This window comes from Aotus nancymaae, unplaced genomic scaffold (genome assembly GCF_030222135.1).
Source record: "Aotus nancymaae isolate 86718 unplaced genomic scaffold, 86718_ANA_hifiasm-v0.15.2.pri h1tg000059l, whole genome shotgun sequence".
NCBI classification, from domain to species: Eukaryota; Metazoa; Chordata; class Mammalia; order Primates; family Aotidae; genus Aotus; species Aotus nancymaae.
In genome coordinates this window covers 5,475,578-5,491,929 of record NW_026988473.1, presented here as the reverse complement: position 1 = coordinate 5,491,929, position 16,352 = coordinate 5,475,578, and the positions used below count along the sequence as shown (strand labels likewise).

Here is a 16,352-nt window from a genome sequence, read left to right as displayed (position 1 = left end):
CACTTCCCGGGTATTGAGAGAATTGGACAGAAGATGCCTGGTTGCCCTCAGGGCTGATGCTGGTGGAAGGAGAGTCCTTTTTTTTTTTTTTTTTAGAGAAGGGGTTTCACCATGTTGGTCAGGCTGGTCTTGAACTCCTAACCTTGTGATCCGCCCGCCTCGGCCTCCCAAAGTGCTGGGATTACAGGCATGAGCAACCGTGCCCGGCCTGGAAGGAGAGTTCTATAGACGCCTGTGGGAGCACCCCGCCCCCCACCTTGGGGCAGAGGCTTCTGGTGTTCTCCCAGCAGGCATTCCCAGGCAGACCCCTGGCTTGGGGGCAAATGCCCCAGAGGCTCCAGGTTCCCCACGGGCCGTGGCTGGTTCCCACGGGGTGTTTTCAGTTCCCCGGAGAGTCGAGTAAGGTCCCGGAGCGCAGGATCCCGAGGCCTGTGGGGGACTGGGGGGCTCCGAAGACGGGGCCGCCCCAGCCAGCCGCCCACCCGCAGACCGGCGCGGTCACGTTCCAGCCGCCTGACTCAGGCCGCGCAGGGCGGGGAGCCGGGAGGCGGCGCCGGCGCCCGCCTCGGCCCCGGAGGCGGCACCAGGAAGCGCCCGCCCCGGCCGGAGCCGCCATGTAACCGGCGCCGCCCGGAGCCCGAGCCGCGCGGGCCCCAGCGACCCGCCCGCCATGGGGGACGAGGACGAGGATGAGGGCTGCGCCGTGGAGCTGCGGATCACAGAAGGTGGGTATGGGGCCTGACCGAGCCTGCCTGGAGTGGGTCGGGCCGGGTCATGGACCGGCTGGGCTCATTCGCCCCCTGTGCCCGCAGCCAACCTGACCGGGCACGAGGAGAAGGTGAGCGTGGAGAACTTCGAGCTGCTCAAGGTGCTGGGCACGGGAGGTGAGGACCCTCATCCACTGGCAGGCGTCCCAGGAGCGATGCCCCGGACCTCCTGCCTGCTCACTCCTGGGCCTGGGCCAGGCCACTGGGCAGGCCCCCCACCCTTTCCCGGCACAGCCTGCCTTGCCTGCCCCTCCCTGCCTTGCCAGGCTTTGCATGTCCCCTTCCAGGGCACTCCACGTTGACATCGCTCCTCCCTGCAAGGTCCTGTGCGTGCATGCCCCCCGGATTTGCCGACACCGTGGGGAGGGGGCCTGCACCCGTCCCAAGTGATTTGCATAGCTCCTCCCTTTCGGTCAATATGAGCGCCCCCTCCCACATTTGGCAAACGCTCCAGCGCTGGTTTGCACATCCCATCCCCAGCCAGGTGCACACCTCTGCCTCCCTTCCTTGCATGTGCACCTTTTCACATCCATCTGGTCGCTGGCGGGTTTGCACATGCCCCGCCCCCACGCCTCGCAGCAGGCCCCCTGGAGTTGCTGCTCCAGCTTTGCACATCCCTTCCCTGGTTTTGCTGGGCACCTTCCTGGGCTGTGCACACCCTCTCCTTAGAAGTCTCGGCCAGCTTTTTGCACACCTGCCTCTCGCCCCAACCCCTTCGCCTAATTTGCACACCCTCCTGGGTTGGCATCGCCCGCATCCCCAAGCCTGCATTGCTTTCTTGCTCACCGCCTACCCTCCGCCCACTTGCTGCTCCCACAGCCTACGGCAAGGTGTTCCTGGTGCGGAAGGCGGGCGGGCACGACGCCGGGAAGCTGTACGCCATGAAGGTGCTGCGCAAGGCGGCGCTGGTGCAGCGCGCCAAGACGCAGGAGCACACGCGCACCGAGCGCTCCGTGCTGGAGCTGGTGCGCCAGGCGCCCTTCCTGGTCACGCTGCACTACGCTTTCCAGACGGATGCCAAGCTGCACCTCATCCTGGGTGAGCGCACGCCACGTCCCTATGCGGGTGGAGTGACTGGGGGCAGGCGAGGCCACCTGATGGGGCTGCTTCCTGACTTCCACTGCACCTCCCAGACTACGTGAGCGGCGGGGAGATGTTCACCCACCTCTACCAGCGCCAGTATTTCAAGGAGGCTGAGGTGCGCGTGTATGGGGGTGAGATCGTGCTGGCTCTGGAACACCTGCACAAGGTGGGTGAAGACCTGGCCACAGGCTGTTGCCATGGGAACTGGGTCTGGGTCTTCCGAGGAGCCTGCGTGCTGGGCTGCCTCAGGCTTCCCCCTGGGGTTCCTGGGGGCCCAGTGGTGAGTGGGGTGGGAACTGGAGCTGCTTCCCCAGGACCCCTTGCAAGAAACCTCAGTGTGGCCTGGCGGGGGTCCCCTCTCCTGGCACCTCCTTGAAGGGGCTTTCCTCTTTCAGGGACCTTGGGCTGTGTTCACAGAACTTCCTCAAATGGAAACCTCACACCCTGGCTCCCAGGGCCTCCTTGAAATGGGGCTCTTCACACAGACTTTCCTCTCTCTGGGACCTTAGGGCCTGTTCCACGGGTCCCTCTTTCCTTGCTTTATATCTTAAATGGCCTTTCTTATTCAGTGGCTCTGCCCTGAAGACCCCTCTACAGGCAGATGATCTTCTCTGGGGGGTCTCCTTATCCTGAGCAGGCCCCGGAGCTGCAGGGGCTTAGGGAGGGTTTGGGGAAGGAAGCCTCAGCGCCCCTCTTGCTCCTGCCAGCTGGGCATCATTTACCGAGACCTGAAACTGGAGAATGTGCTGCTGGACTCGGAGGGCCACATCGTCCTCACGGACTTCGGGTTGAGCAAGGAGTTCCTGACGGAGGAGGTGAGTGGAGGCTGGCTCTGCCTGCGGCGCCCCATCCAACCCTTCTCCTTCCTGCCTCTTCCTGCTCTGGGCCTGCATTCTGGGGGTGCAGAAGTGAGTAACTCTGGGACGTTTCCACGGCTCAGCTCTCCAACCTCACAAGTTGAGCAAGTCCTACTCTGGGCCTTGTGGGGCATGGGGGCACAGGAGAGGCTTCGACATCCAAATAGGACCTTTTGCCCTCCCAGAAAGAGCGGACCTTCTCCTTCTGTGGCACCATAGAATACATGGCCCCCGAAATCATCCGAAGCAAGACGGGGCATGGCAAGGTGGGTTGGCAGGGAAGTGGAGCCGGGGGAGGAGGAAAGGGCGGTGAGGTAGGGGAGCCGCAGGCCCTCACCCCGGCTCCCCACGGCAGGCTGTGGACTGGTGGAGCCTGGGCATCTTGCTCTTTGAGCTGCTGACGGGGGCCTCTCCCTTCACACTGGAGGGCGAGAGGAACACACAGGCTGAAGTGTCTCGGTGAGTAGGGCTGGACGTGCAGGGCGCCAGGGGGCTGCAGGGCCTGGTTGGGCAGGGCTGTGGGGGGGGGCTCGCTGCCCCTGACGCCCCCCCAATCCCCCCAGACGGATCCTGAAGTGCTCCCCTCCCTTCCCCCCTCGGATCGGGCCCGTGGCGCAGGACCTGCTGCAGCGGCTACTTTGCAAGGATCCCAAGAAGCGACTGGGCGCGGGGCCCCAGGGGGCACAGGAAGTCCAGAACCACCCCTTCTTCCAGGTGAGGTGCCTGGCTTGGGCCCCACACCTCCTGGTGCATGCCCAGGCGGGGCTGCTGCTCCAGGTGGAGGTTGTGCCTGGTCAGTTTCACTTGATTTGGAAATCCCCCCAGAGAAAGAAAGCAAGTGTGTGTAAGTCCGGTTTCTCTTCGCATCCATCCGCACTGAAACTTGGCAGATGCGTTCCTGAAAGAAAAAATTCTAGCTTCATTGGCTGTTGTGGCTGTCAGGGACTTAAGAATGGATTGGTTGGTCCTGTCATTGGATAGACTCAGAGAAGGCAGGTGACCTGCCCCAGATGGCACAGTAAATGGTGCTGAGCTGGGAACAGGCCTTGGCTCTAGATAGATCTCCTCTTGGCCCAAATCAGTACTAAAACTCACACTTACGGCTCTCAGCACCCGCCCAGGCATTTTGTTCTTTGTCCCTGTCCCTGTACAGTCTGTGTGCCTGTCATTCAGATGGACGGTGGATCGGCACACATGGGCGTCTGCTCGCTTGTTAGGAGCACACGCACGTTAGAGTGCAGGGCAGAGTGAATCTGGCCTCGTGAGACTGCACTGACAGGTGCTGGGCCTGGCCAGTGTCATCACCCAGCAGGGCCTTGTGACAGCGAATGCCTACTGTGTGTCAGCCCTTTGCGGACATGAGTTCATGTCACCCTCACAACTACCTGATTCTTATTTTTTAGACAGAATTTCACTCTGTCTCCTGGGCTGGAGTGCAGTGGCTCGGCCTCAGCTCACTGAAACCTCCACCTCACGGGTTCAAGCAATTCTCCTGCCTCAGCCCCCCGAGTAGCTGGGATTACAGATGTGCACCATGCCTGGCTAATTTTTGTATTTTTAGTAGAGTTAGGGTTTCGTCATGTTGACCAGGCTGGTCTCAAACTCCTGGCCTTAAGCGATATGCCTGCCTTGTTTCCCAAAGTGCTGGGATTACAGACGTGAGCCACTGCGCCGGGCCTCCTTCTGCCTTTTCTTGGACAGCTTCTTTGGTGATAGCAGTGCTGAGGGCCTTGGTGGTAGAACTAGGGCCTTACAGCCTGAGTCAGTCCAACTCAAAATGGTGATATCTGTTGGAGTAAAGTTTGGTGCCAGCAACAGAGATCAGAATGAACAGTGATCTAAACAAGATACAGGTTTCCTTATTTTTCTTCTCACATAAAAGAAATCGGATTAGCAGACCAGGGCTACAGTGCCATGTTGTCTTCAGGAATCCAAGCTTTTCTTTCTTTATTTTTGTTTTTTAAACTTTTTAAAATTCTTAGCCTGTAGCTTCTATCCCCAGGGTTGCTTCATGGTCCAAAATGGCTGCTGAAGCTCTTACCATCTAGGCTGTCTCCCAGTCAGGGAGCAGGAGGAAGGAGAAGGGGCAAAAAAGCCACTTGTCAACTAGCAACCTCCCTTTTGAGGATCTTTTCCTGGAGTCCTACCTAACAATCTTTGCTGATACATTTTGGTCACCCCTAACTGCAAGCAAGTTTGTAAAATATTCTTTTAATTGTGTATATTGGGTCCTGGAATAAAACTGGGGCTACGGGACTAAGGAGGACAGGGAGAATGGATATTGAACAGGCAATCAACAGGTTCTGCCACGTTAGCTTAAACGGAAAAGGGCACGTTTTGGTTCCCATAAGCGAAAAGGCCAAGGGAAAGTGGTCTGACTTAAGGCAAGATCATATCCAGGTGCTGAAACTAAGTCTTTTGTTTCTGCTTTTCTGCATGGGGACTTCATCTAACCCTCAGAGGGTCCCCAGCAGTTCCGGACCACATCCTCGTAGATTTCAGTTCAGTAGGAGAAAGAGATTTGTTTGTTTTTCACACCAATTCTGTTTCTTTTTTTGAGACCGAGTCTTGCTCTTATTGCCCAGGCTGGAGTGCAATGGTGCCATCTCGGCTCACTGCAATCTCTGCCTTCTGGGTTCAAGCGATTCTCCTGCCTCAGCCTCCTGAGTAGCTGGGATTACAGGTGCCCTCCACCGTGCCTAGCTAATTTTTTGTATTTTTAGTAGAGACAGGGTTTTACTATGTTGCTGAGGCTAGTCTCGAACTCCTGACCTCAGGCGATCCACTCGCCTCGGCTTCCCAAAGTGCTGGGATTATAGGTGTGAGCCACCGCGCCCGGCCATCAATTCTTTTTTTTTTGAGGTGAAGTTTTCACTTGTCACCCAGGCTGAAGTGCAGTGGCATGATATCAGCTTACTGTAACCTCCGCCTCCTGGGTTCAAGCAATTCTCCTGCCTCAGCCTCCCGAGTAGCTGGGATTACAGATGTGCACCATGCCTGGCTAATTTTTTTAATTTTTAATTTTAATTTTTGTATTTTCAGTAGAGATAGGGTTTCACCATGTTAACTAGGCTGGTCTTGAACTCGTGATCTCAGGTGATCCAGCCACCTTGGCCTCCTAAAATGCTGGGATTATAGACCTAAGCCACCTCACCTGACCTTTTCACGCCAATTCTATTAAAAGTTTAGAACTAAGTGTGGTGGAATGGTGATTCTTTAAGGGGAATAGGGATTGTGTTATCAGAGGGAGAGAGAAGCCAGGGAGGCAGGAGGAATAGCTGCCCACCCCAAATGCAGATGGGCCGTTACCTCAGGGAGGAACTGCCCAGTGAGGGTGGCCTGAGTGCAGGGAGTAACTGGTTCCTGACCTTTGACACCTAATCTCTGATTCCCTTTCCTCAGGGCCTGGATTGGGTTGCTCTGGCTGCCAGGAAGATTCCAGCCCCATTCCGGCCCCAGATCCGCTCAGAGCTGGATGTGGGCAACTTTGCAGAGGAATTCACTCGGCTGGAGCCTGTCTACTCACCCCCTGGCAGCCCTCCACCTGGGGACCCCCGAATCTTTCAGGTGAGGGGAAACTCATGGAATCCAGATGCAGGAGAGATGAGATGTTGCTGTCTGCCTCAGCCCTGGCTGACCCGAGGACACTGCCTAGGCCCTGTGTCCTGAGTGGGACTCAGCATCTCCCCTAGACGTCTCCACTTATGGGGGACCTGGGGTTGTCAGTCACAGAGACCACTAGGGCAGGATGTGTGTTTGATAGTTCATGGTTTATCTTTAAACCTGTTAATTTCCCTTTTCCATCATCTCTTTATTGTTATGTAAAAATATTGTTTAAAATTATTCACTTGCTGCCAGGTGTGGTAGTTCACGCCTGTAATCCCAGCACTTTGGGAGGCTGACTTGGGTGGATCACCTCAGGTCAGGAGTTTGAGACCAGCCTGGCCAACATGGTGAAACCCCGTCTCTACTAAAAATACAAAAATTAGCCAGGTGTGGTGGTATACGCCTGTAACCCCAGCTACTCAGGAGGTTGAAGTGGGAGAATCGCTTGAACCTGGGTGGCAGAGTTTGCAGTGAGCTGAGATTTCACCATCGCACTCCAGGCTGGATGACAGAGTGAAACACCATCTCAAAAAAAAAGAAAAAAAAAAAATCTTCACTTCTCACGTGGACACCTAGGAGGAGATGCATGTTGATACCGTGGCTTTCCCTGCCCTTGGCATAGCATGTTACCCTCCTGGGGGAACAGGCCTCGCCACTGAATTTTAGAAGCTCACACCTTTTGGACAAGTCTAAACTCCCTTTGCTTGTCATTGAGGCCCTGCATGATGTGGTCCTCGCTCAGAACCTTAGCCTCAGTTCTCATCATTTTCCTACTTGATGCCCTGGAGGGCAGGACTGAACTGCTCAGCGGTTCTAGAATACACCTCTGTGCCTTTGCACATGCTGTTCCTGATACCTGGAGTACGTTCCCTGCAGTAGTCTACCTGGCAGGCTTCTAGCCCAGGGATCACCCTTTCTCTGTGCTGCAGTCCTCTGTGGACAGCACCTCCTTCTGGCCAGTTTATCCTGTTGCCATAATGATATATCATTATCACTAAATAAACCAGCATGGTCTGTTTAACAGACAGACCAAGTATGGCTAGATAAGTCCCTTCTGTGAAGCTCTTAGAATTGAGAACCCTGTGCTTGAATGTCCAAATTCCATTGTCTCACAGTCCTCATGAGAACATTCTTTCTCATGAATTCATAGGTACTTTCATTCATTCATTTAATGATTCAAAAATGTGTAGTGAGTGCCTCAAATGTTCAGGTACTGATCTGGGTACTACATTGTTAGGAGACACTTTTAGGAGAAAATGACACATAGTTTTATTTTATTTTATTTCATTTTATTTATTTTTGAGATGGAGTCTTGCCAGGCTGGAGTGCAGTGGTGAGGTCTCGGCTCACTGCAGTCTCCACCTCCCGGGTTCAAGTGATTCTCCTGCCTCAGCCTCCTGAGTAGCTAGGATTACAGGCACCTGCCACCACACCCAGTTAATTTTTGTATTTTTAGTAGTGACAGGATTTCACCGTGTTAGCCAGGATGGTCTTGATCTCCTGACCCTGTGATCCATCTGCCTCAGCCTCCTAAAGTGCTGGGATTACAGGTGTGAGTCACCATGCACGGCCAGTTTATTTTTAAAATAATTATTTTTTTAATGTATTCATTCATTTGTTTATTTATTTTTTAGAGACAGGGTCTTGTTCTTTTGCCCAGGCTGGAGTGCAGTTGGGTGACCATGGCTCACTGCAAGCTTCAACTCCTGGGCTCAAGTAGCTCCTCCCACCTCAGCCTGCCCAATAGCTAGGACCACAGGCAAGTGCCATCACACCCAGCTAATTACATTTTTTTAGAGATGGGGTCTCGTTATGTTGTCCAGGCTAATCTTGAACTCTGGGCTCAGGCCATCCTCCTGCCTTGGCCTCCCAGAGTGCTGGAGTGACAGACCTGAGCCACTGTGCCTAGCCACAACACACAATTACAATTATCCTTGAAAACTCCTCAAATTGCCAGGCCATGGATCTTTAGGAAAGGCACAGAATCAACTCTGGCTTCCTTTTGCATTTCTTCAGTAGCTCCCCTTGCAGAAGAAGCCCAAGTCTGACTTGAAAAGGAGGAATAAAGGTTATTTTTCTCAGCGGGTAGAGCTGGATTCTCATAAGCCAAGTGTGAACTTAGGCCACGCTTTCAATACATTTAGTGGTCTTTTCAGTGCAGTCGGCCATTGGCACCCGGGGAGGAAGAGGTGGTCGCTGTGATGAGAAAGTTGGGGTCACAGGCTGGTGGGGACAGACATGGCCCCAAGTGATTATAAAACCAGGTGGAATAAAATGTGTCCATACATCCTGTGTGTACCAGGATGCAACTGGAAAGCCCCCACTGCACCCTTGTCCAGGGTCTTGCCTGCCGGGTTCCCCACCAGTCTCCTCACCTGCACCCCAGCCCCCATGCCCATCCCACGACTCCCGCCCTGCAGGGATACTCCTTTGTGGCACCCTCCATCCTCTTTGACCACAACAACGCAGTGATGACCGATGTGCTGGAAGCGCCTGGTGCTGGAGACCGGCCAGGTCGGGCAGCGGTGGCCAGGAGCGCCATGATGCAGGTGGGCTGGGCTGCGTGGAAATTGGTTTTGGGAGAGGCCTAGGCCCAGGGTCTCTAGGCCTAGATCCACCCAGTGCCCACAGTGTGAGCTCGGTGGGGTCCCAAGCCCCTCCGACATGGGGCGTGGTGGTGCCGCGGGGCTACCGGGTGCGACCTCTGACTCACCTCCTTCTCCTTCGCCTTTGCCTCCAGGACTCGCCCTTCTTCCAGCAGTATGAGCTGGACCTGCGGGAGCCTGCGCTGGGCCAGGGCAGCTTCTCTGTGTGTCGCCGCTGCCGCCAGCGTCAGAGCGGCCAGGAGTTCGCGGTCAAGATCCTCAGTCGCAGGTGTGTGGGCCGGGGCAGGGGTGGGGGTGGCAGAGTGCCATCCGGGGGGTGGGGCCGGAGCGCAGCCACCCTAACTCCTCCTGCTTCGCCCCCTAGGCTGGAGGCGAACACGCAGCGCGAAGTGGCCGCCTTGCGCCTGTGCCAGTCACACCCCAACGTGGTGAATCTGCACGAGGTGCATCAAGACCAGGTGATGGCTTCCGGGCTGGAGCCAAACGCCACCGGTGGCCGGGGGAGGGCGGCCTGGGGAGGGCGGAGAGAAGAGAGGCAGACGGCGGGGCTTGAGGGGCGCTTCGGGCAGGATCTAGGGGCGGATTGGGCGGGGCCTGGAGTCTAAATCGGCCCGAAGGGACCAGGGATGTGCAGGAAGCGGGATTTCAGGGGAGTAGGGCCTGAGGACAGCAAGACAGAGCTGAGGATGGACGAGAAAAGGGACTTTGGCTGGGCGCGGTGGCTCACGCCCCTAATCCCAGCACTTTGGGAGGCCAAGGTGGGCGGATCACTTGAAGTCAGAAGTTCGAGACCAGCCTAGGAACATGGCGAAACCCGTATCTACGAAAAATACGAAAGTTAGCCTGACATGGTGGCGCGCCTGTAATCCCAGCTACTTGGGAGGGAGGCTGAGGCACGAGAATCGTTTGAGCTCTGGAGACAGAGGTTGCAGTAAGCCGAGATCCAGCCACTGCACTCCATCCTGGGCGACAGAGCCAGGCTGTCTCCAAAAAAAAAAAAAAGAGAGAAAAGGGACTTTGAGGAGGAGGTGCTCGAACATGGGCGGGGCCTGAGGGCTGGGCGCGGGGCCTGGGTAGTGGGTGGGTGGTGACCGTGGCCCGTGGCACCGCCCGCAGCTGCATACGTACCTGGTCCTGGAGCTGCTGCGGGGCGGGGAGCTGCTGGAGCACATCCGCAAGAAGCGGCACTTCAGCGAGTCCGAGGCGAGTCAGATCCTCCGCAGCCTCGTGTCGGCCGTGAGCTTCATGCACGAGGAGGCGGGCGTGGTGCACCGCGACCTCAAGCCGGAGGTGGGCCAGGGGCCTCGGCGGCGGGGCGGGACTGTGGCGCCAGGGGCTGCCTCTGACCACCGCCTCGCCACCCTCGCAGAACATCCTGTACGCCGACGACACGCCCGGAGCCCCGGTGAAGATCATCGACTTCGGGTTCGCGCGGCTGCGGCCGCAGAGTCCCGGGGGGCCCATGCAGACCCCCTGCTTCACGCTGCAGTACGCGGCCCCCGAGCTGCTGGCGCAGCAGGGCTACGACGAGTCCTGCGACCTCTGGAGCCTGGGCGTCATTCTGGTATGGGACGCGGGCCTTGAGGCGCGGTCAGGGTCCCTCGGGCCTGGGGTCTTCCTGATGTGGAGCAGCAGGAGGAAGGGGACAGGGGTCATCTTGGTGCGGGCGGCGGGATTTCGTCTGAGGCTGGGACGGGGGGTGGTTCTGACAGAGAGTCAGGGTCGCTCTGGTGCTGGAGTCGGAGCATCCGTGTATTGGGGGTTAGAAGTTAGGGTTCACCATGCGTGGGTCTCGGGAGTGCCCTGGGTAGGGGGGTGAGTGGTTCTGTGGGAACTGAGGGGTCAGCCTCGGCCCCGCAGCATGGGCCGGTCTCACCTTCCCCTCACGCCTTCTAGTACATGATGCTGTCGGGGCAGGTGCCCTTCCAGGGGGCCTCTGGCCAGGGCGGACAGAGTCAGGCGGCTGAGATCATGTGCAAAATTCGCGAGGGGCGATTCTCCCTTGACGGGGAGGCCTGGCAGGGCGTATCGGAGGAAGCCAAGGAGCTGGTCCGAGGTGCGGAGCTGGAGGTCACAGACCATGGCTGGGGAGGGGGAGGTCATGTGATTACGCTGGGACAGGGATGGTCCTGGGTCAAGTGTCCTGGCTGGGGATGCGCAGGGGAGGAGAGTGGGGCTGTTACGATCTCTCTGGGGCTCAGCCTTGGCGCCAGGCTCCTCCCCACACTTCCCTGCCTCGCCTCCAGGGCTCCTGACCGTGGACCCCGCCAAGCGGCTCAAGCTCGAGGGACTGCGGGGCAGCTCGTGGCTGCAGGACGGCAGCGCGCGCTCCTCGCCCCCGCTCCGGACGCCCGACGTGCTCGAGTCCTCCGGGCCCGCGGTGCGCTCGGGGCTCAACGCCACCTTCATGGTAAGGGGCGGGGTTTGTGGAAGGGAAGGGGTGGCCGGAGCCTCGAGAGGTGGGGCCTGGGGAGGCGGGGCCCTCGGAGCCCAGAGAGGGGAGGTGAACCGGATTCGGCCTCAGGTCGGTCTGGAGGCCAAGGCCCTGTCGGCCTTGACCTAGGCAGGTGGAGGCAGGGTCTGGGAATCGGGGCCAAAGCTAGGATCTGGAAGCCGGGGTCAGGCGGGGATGGGGGCACTCACCCTTTCCTTTCTGCCAGGCGTTCAACCGGGGCAAGCGGGAGGGCTTCTTCCTGAAGAGTGTGGAGAACGCACCCCTGGCCAAGCGGCGGAAGCAGAAGCTGCGGAGCGCCACCGCCTCCCGCCGGGGCTCCTCTGCACCAGCCGCCCCGGGCCGAGCCCCCGCTGCCGCCAAGGGGGCCCCCCGCCGAGCCAACGGCCCCCTGCCCCCCTCCTAATCCCTGTCACTGTGACACCCTTCCCTCATAGGGGCTGTGACCTGGGAGCCGGGCTCATTACCGGAGGCCTCTGCCAGCGGTGACCTGATCCCCAGGGACTGTCCTTCCCTCCTACTCCACCCCACTCCCAGACAGAGCAGAAGTATTTTTATAAGCAGAGAATTTTTTTTACCAGATAGAGTTAGAGATGCAGGGAAGGGGGGGCCTTCTGGGGAGTGGGGTTTGGGGGGCCCTCTCCCACGACACTGCCTCTTCTGGGCAGAAGGCCCCTCCGGGGGCACTGCTCCAACAGGAAAGGGCCCCTCCCCCACTTCTAAGCACTGAGTTAGGAGTGCTCACTCCTAAGCTGGGACCCCCTCCTCTGTTCTCCCTTGAGGCCCCGTTCCTGGGAGGGGCACCCCTCAACTGTCACTTTATGGACTGTCTGTGCAATTACGTCCACCAAAGACCTGTGTTGGGGGGACTGAGGGAGAGGCCCTGGGGGACCCCCTGAAGCATTTCTGCCTCACTTTATGTCATCTGCTTCTCCCCTATTGGGGCTAAGGAAGGAGATAGGTGGTCCCTGAAAGAGGAGGCCCCCTTCTCACCCACCCCCTCCCCTTTGGCACAGCTACTCCCGGCTGGGGGTGGGGCCTTGGGGATCTGGGCTGGGCATCCATGGTCACTGCCTCAGCCCATCCAGGCTGTGCCTTTAACTTTAAAATAAAAGTCCACCCAGTGCTGTCTGTGGCATCTGTGTGTTCTCGTTCGTGGTGTGGGTGTCTGTAGCAGAGATCCTGGGCAGACAGGCTGCCGGCCGGTGGAGTCTGAGATCTCAGTGGGGAGGCACAGGCAGACCCTTGTGGACAAGAAGGTATTCTTTGTTCCTCGGCTTTTGCTATGAGCAGTAGGAGGGCGCCACTCTCATCCAGGGTGTATGTCTGGCCAGCTCTGCTGGGCATCATTTAGGATTCTCTTGCTTGTAAATACAGCTGCTTCTTGACTTAGGGTGAAACTACATTCCGATAAACCCAACCTAAATAGAAAATGCTGAAAGTCGAAAATGCAATGCCTGCAACACAGCAGGCGGTTTCCGACTTAGGATCGTTTGATTTACGGGCTTTCAACTTTACCACGTGCCAAAGCGATGGCTTTCAGTATAAATCATAAATGGTAAGGAGTTTCCTGACTTACGATAGGATTACTCATGGTAAGTCGAAAATTTTGTGTCCAGCGAAAGTCAGTCGGGGACTGTCTGGAACAGAAAACCCAACCCAAACTTGCTTAAGCGAAACACAGGGTTTTAGGGGGCTCTTGTAACTACGCAGCTCCGCGATAGCTTCAGGCAAGACCTAATCCGGACTCAAGCACATGATCAGGACTCAGCTGCCGACTCTCAGCTTTTTATAGTTTTCTTGGTGGTGGTCCAGTCTGGAGGACTCTCCTTATGGACTCAAGACGGGTGCCAGGCGCTCCAGGGGATCCAGATTGAAATCTGGAGATGGAAACTGTTTCACGGTTCCCAAGGGAAGCCCTGAGATGTGCTCTGATTGGAGCCACTGAGGTCAGGTGCCCATCCTGAACCAATCACTGTGGCCAGGGAGGCAGTGTGCTGATTGGCTTAGATCTGAATCATGGCCTCCCCTCTGGAGGCTCATTGGGTGGAGAGTAGGGAAGGGGTGGGCCTTGAAGGGAGGTCACTTGAACCTGGTGGGTGGTCAGTGAGGGTGGGAGTGAGCGGAATAGCAGTACTCATTAGGGCCCTCCCTCACTGGGATCCCAGAGTGCAGTTCCGCTCGGGGAATGTGTGAGACTCCTCCCTGCCTGATCCCTGCAACAAGGTGTGTGTGTGTGTGGGTGTGTCATAGGGTGGTTGTGGTCCGAGCACCTTTGCCAGCACCGCAGGTCAGGGCCTTTTGTCCACACATGGGGATGTCCTGACAGCTCCCCCGCCCTAGGCTGCCTCCCCATTGCTTCTCTTCCCACGGCTACCCTGTGAGACCATCTCATGTGGACCTCCGCTCCTACCCCCAGGAGGCCTGGGAATCTGGTCTGGGACCCAGAGATGCCCAGGTGAGGTGAACCAGGCAGGCCTTGTGGGCAGGTGGGGCCCCAGGGGAGTGGAAAGGGCGGGTATGCGGGTGACAGCTGTGTCCCATCCTGGTGGTCTGAGAGGACAGGGAGGGGCCCAGGAGGGAAGAAATTCTGAGGCTCGAATTCTCACTCCTGTGTTATCAGCTGTGTGACTCGAGCACATCACCTAACAGCCCCAGCCTCCCGCATTTGTAGAAAAGAGGAACCAGAGAATTAACCGATGTAAGAGTGTGGTCACTCCGTCACCAGGAATTTGTTGAGACTTACTGACCTTTTCCAATGTGTAGGGCCCCTCCTGAACACTCTAGGTGGGAATCTCACTGAAGGAGATGACGGTGTCCCATTTCATCATACTCACAAGCACGGAGTATTACCTTTGCTAATTGGGTGGATACAAAATAGTCTCTCATCTTCAATTTCTTCACTTCTCATTCCAGGTAACTCACAGTCACCCTGTGAAAGAGGTATCCTTAGCCTCATTTCTTTCTATTAATTAATTAATTAATTAAGCTTTTATTAAAAAAAATTTTTTTTTTGAGACTGAGTCTGGCTCTGTTGCCCAGGCTGGAATGCAGGGGTATGATCTCGGCTCACTGCAACCTTCACCTCCTGGGCTCAAGTGATTTTCCTGCCTCAGCCTCCCGAGTAGCTGGGATTACAGGCACCCACACCAGGCCCGGCTAATTTTTGTATTTTAGTAGAGGCAAAATACAAAAATATTTTGTATTTTTGTATTTCACCAAGTTGCCCAGGCTGGTCTTGAACTCCTGAGCTCAAGCGATCTGCCTCCCAAAGTTTTGGGACTACAGGCATTAGTGACTGTGCCTGGCCTAAGCACATGCTTTTTTTTCCAGATGGAGTTTCACTCTTGTTGCCCACGCTGGAGTGCAATGGTGTGATCTCAGCTCACCACAACCTCTGCTTCCTGGGTTCAAGCGAGTCTCCTGCCTCAGCTTCCTGAGTAGCTGAGATTACAGGCATGTGCCACCATGCCCGGCTGTTTTTTTTTTTTTTTTTTTTTTTTTAAATATTTTTAGTAAAGATAAGGGTTTCTCCAGGTTGGTCAGGCTGGTCTTGAACTCCTGGCCTCATGATCCACCTGCCTCGGCCTCCAAGTGCTGGGATTACAGGTGTGAGCCACCACGCCTGGCAGCATATGCTCTAAAGTGAGGAAAAGCATATGGAATCTTGGAGGTTAGGCTTTTATTGATGAACTGGCGGGGCTGGCCCTGGGGCAGTCTTCCTGCAGGGTCTAATCGGCTGCAGCAGAATATGCTGTCACAGCTTTCCAGGTGGCTGCAGTCCCTGCCACTCCCTATGGTTACACCAGCTCTGTCCTGCATTCATCTCTCTGGCCCTCTAGGCATTTGAGTTTGTGACTGATATAAAGAGTCTCTTTCCACAGTCACTGCTGCACAAAAACAGGCTTTGTGAAATGTCAGAGATGCCCCTTAAATCTTTTATTTTTGGCCTGGCAAGGTGGCTCATGCCTGTAATCCCAGCACTTAGGGAGGCTGAGGTGGGCGGATCATGAAGTCAGGAGTTCGAGACCAGCACGGCCATGGCGAAACACCATCTCTACATAAATTAGCTGGGTGTGGTGGCACAGGCCTGTAATCCCAGCTACTTGGGAAGCTGAGGCAGTAGAATCTCTTGAACCTTGGAGGCGGAGGTTGCAGTGAGCCAAGATCGTGCCATTGCACTCCAGTCTGGGCGGCAGAGTGACGCTCCATCTCGAAAAAAAAAAAATCTTTTATTTTGTTATAAAATGTAAATTTAGTTTCTAATTATGAAAAGTTGATAAGTTTGGCCAGGTGTGGTGGCTCACTCCTATAATCCCGGCACTTTGGGAGGCTGAGGTGGGAGGATCCCTTGAGCTCAGGAGTTCCGGACCAGCCTGGACACCACAGGGAGTTGAGATCTTGTCTCAGAAAAAGATAATATAGTCATATGATTCAAAATTCAAAGGATCCATAAGAGTACATAGTGAAAAATGCTCTTCCACATGCTGACCCTCAGCCACAAACCTGTTGTTGCCAAAGGCAGCTAATGTGACAGGCTCTTGTGTAGTTTTTCAGGAATATTTATGTGTAGTCACACAAATATAATAATATGTATGTATAAGTAAAAATTCACACTAATTAAATGTTAATTTTAGAAAAAAATTAGTAAATACAAAAGATTTTTAAAAAATCACTCACGGCATTACTCTCCATGGATAATCTGTGTTAGTTAATATTTTGATGCATTCAATTATTTTAGTTTTTTGAGACTGAGTCTCGCTGTGTCACACAGCCTGAAGTGTGGTGGCACCATCTCGGCTCACTGCAAACTCCCACTCCCAGGTTCAAGTGATTCTCCTGCCTCAGCCTCCCAGGTAGCTGGGATTACAGATGTGTCACCACACCAGACTAATTTTTGTATTATTAGTAGAGACGGGGTTTCACCATGTTGGGTAGGCTGGTCTCGAACTCCTGACCTCAAGTGATCCACCTGCCTTGG

At 55.8% G+C, this 16,352-nt stretch overlaps 1 protein-coding gene across 1 annotated transcript; it reads left to right on the top strand.

Annotated features, from left to right (window-relative positions):
- Positions 1-596: 596 nt before the first annotated feature.
- Positions 597-12,502, top strand: RPS6KA4 (ribosomal protein S6 kinase A4). Its single transcript, XM_064364785.1, has 17 exons — positions 597-725; positions 813-884; positions 1,587-1,805; positions 1,901-2,016; positions 2,558-2,665; positions 2,893-2,973; positions 3,063-3,166; positions 3,271-3,421; positions 6,110-6,274; positions 8,734-8,862; positions 9,054-9,187; positions 9,284-9,377; positions 10,036-10,209; positions 10,289-10,483; positions 10,816-10,975; positions 11,166-11,329; positions 11,580-12,502. Exons 1-17 carry the CDS (start codon positions 671-673, stop codon positions 11,775-11,777), a joined length of 2,319 nt encoding a protein of 772 aa, XP_064220855.1. The 5' UTR covers positions 597-670; the 3' UTR covers positions 11,778-12,502.
- Positions 12,503-16,352: the final 3,850 nt, after the last annotated feature.

Bases quoted from the DNA above. Each gene is read 5' to 3' on its own strand.
- RPS6KA4 (XM_064364785.1), top strand. From the start codon at position 671: ATGGGGGACGAGGACGAGGATGAGGGCTGCGCCGTGGAGCTGCGGATC. The intron at 2,017-2,557 runs GTGGGTGAAGAC...TGCTCCTGCCAG, and splicing joins CTCTGGAACACCTGCACAAG to CTGGGCATCATTTACCGAGA. The intron at 9,188-9,283 runs GTGTGTGGGCCG...TTCGCCCCCTAG, and splicing joins GTCAAGATCCTCAGTCGCAG to GCTGGAGGCGAACACGCAGC.